At 43.4% G+C, this 3,139-nt stretch overlaps 1 protein-coding gene across 1 annotated transcript in view; it reads left to right on the forward strand.

The window, feature by feature from the left end:
* Positions 1 to 382: 382 nt before the first annotated feature.
* The window catches only part of apc2 (APC regulator of WNT signaling pathway 2), a 23,160-nt gene continuing 20,403 nt past the window's right edge, over positions 383 to 3,139 (forward strand). Inside the window, exons 1-3 of the mRNA XM_035653471.1 lie at positions 383 to 538; positions 2,260 to 2,350; positions 2,620 to 2,965. Of these exons, the coding sequence (XP_035509364.1) occupies positions 398 to 538; positions 2,260 to 2,350; positions 2,620 to 2,965 (578 nt within the window). The 5' untranslated portion in view covers positions 383 to 397. The remainder of the gene's footprint in view (positions 539 to 2,259; positions 2,351 to 2,619; positions 2,966 to 3,139) is intronic.

The raw sequence follows: 3,139 nt of genomic DNA on the forward strand, positions 1-3,139 counted from the left end.
TAGGTGTCCACCATCTCTACCCTGTCCCCCGTAATAAATGACGTAGATTAGCTAGTTTGTGCTGTTATCTTGCATTGCGTCCGGCAAAGTCAGCAGAACGGGAAGAACGGGAATAACACCCATTATTGCGACTTGAGAGTGTCCATGCATTACTTTGAGGTAGTTAGCCAGAGTGCTAACTGTGTGAGGTAAACCTTTCATAAATACAGATGAGTTGTGGTCGCACCAGATAAACAACGTCCTTTAGCTTCTTTTGTTGTGTTACGTATTTGTAGTTTTAAATCGTAATAATATTAATGTTGGATTTTATTTGGATGTAACTATAGCGATATGAGTTTAAAGCAGCGTGGGTTGATGCTCCTCTGTGCTCCTGCAGGAGGCGCTGCAGACTGTAAAGATGGCCAACGCCGTGGCTTCCTACGACCAGCTGGCCCACCAGGTGGAGGCGCTCCGCAAGGAGAACACCCACCTGAGGAGGGAGCTGGAGGACAACTCCAACCACCTGTCCAAACTGGAGACCGAGACCTTCGGCATGAAGGTCAGTCTGGAGAACAAACAACAACAACAACACAAACAATAACAACACAAACAAAATAAACGACAGCATAACGTTTATGTGGAGCCACTGATTCCTGTAGAACTGAACTGTGATGGTTTATAAAATCAGTTCATTAGTTAATAATAATAAAAATAAATGGTGATTATTGATTAATCTGATTAATTGTTTGATTAAAGAATGTCAGACAAGGTGACCTGAATCATGTTGAACGGTTTATTATCTTCGTGGGTTTCATTTCCCTGGATTTTGCCTCTCAGGCTACCAGAGAACAAGCTGCCCTACTTTCTGATGGAGGTTGTTGTGAGAACGCCTGCAGACAAAACTAAGCGCTGAACACAAAAATAATTTTATTCACAGATAATTCTCCTAAAAAGAGCGATGATCAGTCACAGACAGGCAGGCAGGAGACAGACAGACAGACAGACAGGCAGACAGACAGACAGACAGTGCAGGTCTGCTTCTGGTTGCAGTAAAGATAGAAATAAAACATATTGACTATAAAGATTCATTCCTGTTATATAAAACTATCAGATTAATGTGGAGAGAATAATAATAACCTGTTTAAACATAAATCATTATTATATTATCTGATTGCTGAAACAATAAATCAGAGATGTTCTAATACTGAATTATTATTATTATTATTATTATTATGATTATTATTTATGAGTTTAATCTATAATAAAATCATCATTTATTAGTTGATTTATAGTTTGTATTAATGATAATTAATATGAAAGTAACTGAAGTTATTAAATAAATGTAAGTTAAGTTTACTGGAACCAGAGATGATAAAGATTAATATCAGTTGATATTAAAAATGAAAACAATAATATCGATTTGTTACTTTTTTGTTTTTGAAACGTCTGAAATCAACATTTCTATGAAAATAAGAGAAAGAAACTGTGAAACCAGGTTGAGACCCAGAGACATTAATCTATAATCCATAATCCATAAATCAGCTGTTCACACACGCACACACACACACTGACACACTCACGTGCTGCTGTCAGCATCTGGATTATCAGACTGAGCTCAGCTGGTTGGACCAGAATCAGGACGTCTGATCAGACAGGAGACACCTGAGACTGCAGACAGGCAGACAGGCAGACAGACAGACAGACAGACAGACAGACAGGCAGACAGGCAGACAGGCAGACAGACCGTTTCTGCAGTTCTCAGTTCCACAGTGAAGCCTGAGTGGATTGTTAAACAGAGAAAATGTTTAACAATCAGACTTAATGTTCTTCTTTTCTGACAGATTCAGAGTTTTCAGCTCTTAGGTTGTTTTCTTACACCCGTTGCTCAAGGGCACCTTGGCAGAGCACAGGAGGTGAAAACTGGCAACTCTCCAGCTACTAGTCCACACTCCATACTGTGGTCTGTGGGTCTTGAACTGGCGACCCTCCGGTTCCCAAGCCCCACAGACCACAGTAGTCCCTGCACACTGAGCTACTGCTGCCCAATCTGACCTATTTAAACAAACAAGACCCTCAGAGAGCAGATCAGATATTTCTATATAGTTATTAATAATGTCTGCTAACGGGTCGGATTCCCCTTGAAATCAATGAAACGAAGCGGTAGAACCAGTACTGTTTTTGTCCACAGGGGGCGCCAGAATCAGCCCAGGTTCCACAGGGGCTTTACATTGCAATATAATTGTGATGTTGGTGTCTTTAATGAGTGTGTCGCTGCTGCAGGAGGTGCTGAAACAGCTGCAGAGTAAACTGGAGCAGGAGGCGGGAACCCTGGCCTCGTCCGGGAGGAGCGACGTGCTGCACCAACTCAAAGGTCTGAATCTGACACAGCGGCTAACCGCTAACAGCTAACAGCTAACTGCTAACAGCTAACTGCTATCAGCTAACAGCAGCTAGCTCCACCTCGTTAGGACTCCTGCTAATTAATGTCAATTATCAGATTAACAGCAGCTGTTTCTATACAGTCCAACCCTGAGGACTGATAGATTGATGGATTGATAGATTGATAGATTGATAGATTGATAGATTGATAGATGGATGAATTGTTTGATTAACTGACTGATTATTGATCCTCTCCCTCAGAGCTCCACATGGACCTCACCAACTACTACGAACTCAAACACCAACCTCACAACCTGAGGCTTTTGACGGACAGCCTGGGAGGGGCGGGGCTAACAGGTGTTGGAGGGGTGGAGCTAGATGATCGCCTGGCTCTTCCTCCTTCCTCCTGCTCCTCCTCCTCTGTGGCGGCGAGCAGAGCCAGGAGTCCGCTCAGAGCGTCGTCTCGTCTGAGTGCGGCGTCCGGAGAGGCTGCTGCCATGATGCTGCCGCATCACTTCCTGGACGGAGCCCCGCCCAAAACAGCTGTGATTAGTGGAGCGGATGGACGACTGAGCGACCACCACCTGGAGGAGCTGTACAAAGAGAGGTCAGCTGGTTGCTTTAGTACCGCTCTCTGGAGTCTTAAACTTCATATTTAGAATAATGTTACTATCTGCAATGTTAATATACTTTATTTGGACCGTTAGCTCCATGCTACTAGCTCGCCGTTTATAAATCACCCATCAGCCAACACCACAAAGCAACCAACACCAGACCCACA

This window comes from Morone saxatilis, unplaced genomic scaffold (assembly GCF_004916995.1).
Source record: "Morone saxatilis isolate NCDOM2014 unplaced genomic scaffold, NCSU_SB_2.0 Contig12, whole genome shotgun sequence".
In the NCBI taxonomy this organism is placed as follows: Eukaryota; Metazoa; Chordata; class Actinopteri; family Moronidae; genus Morone; species Morone saxatilis.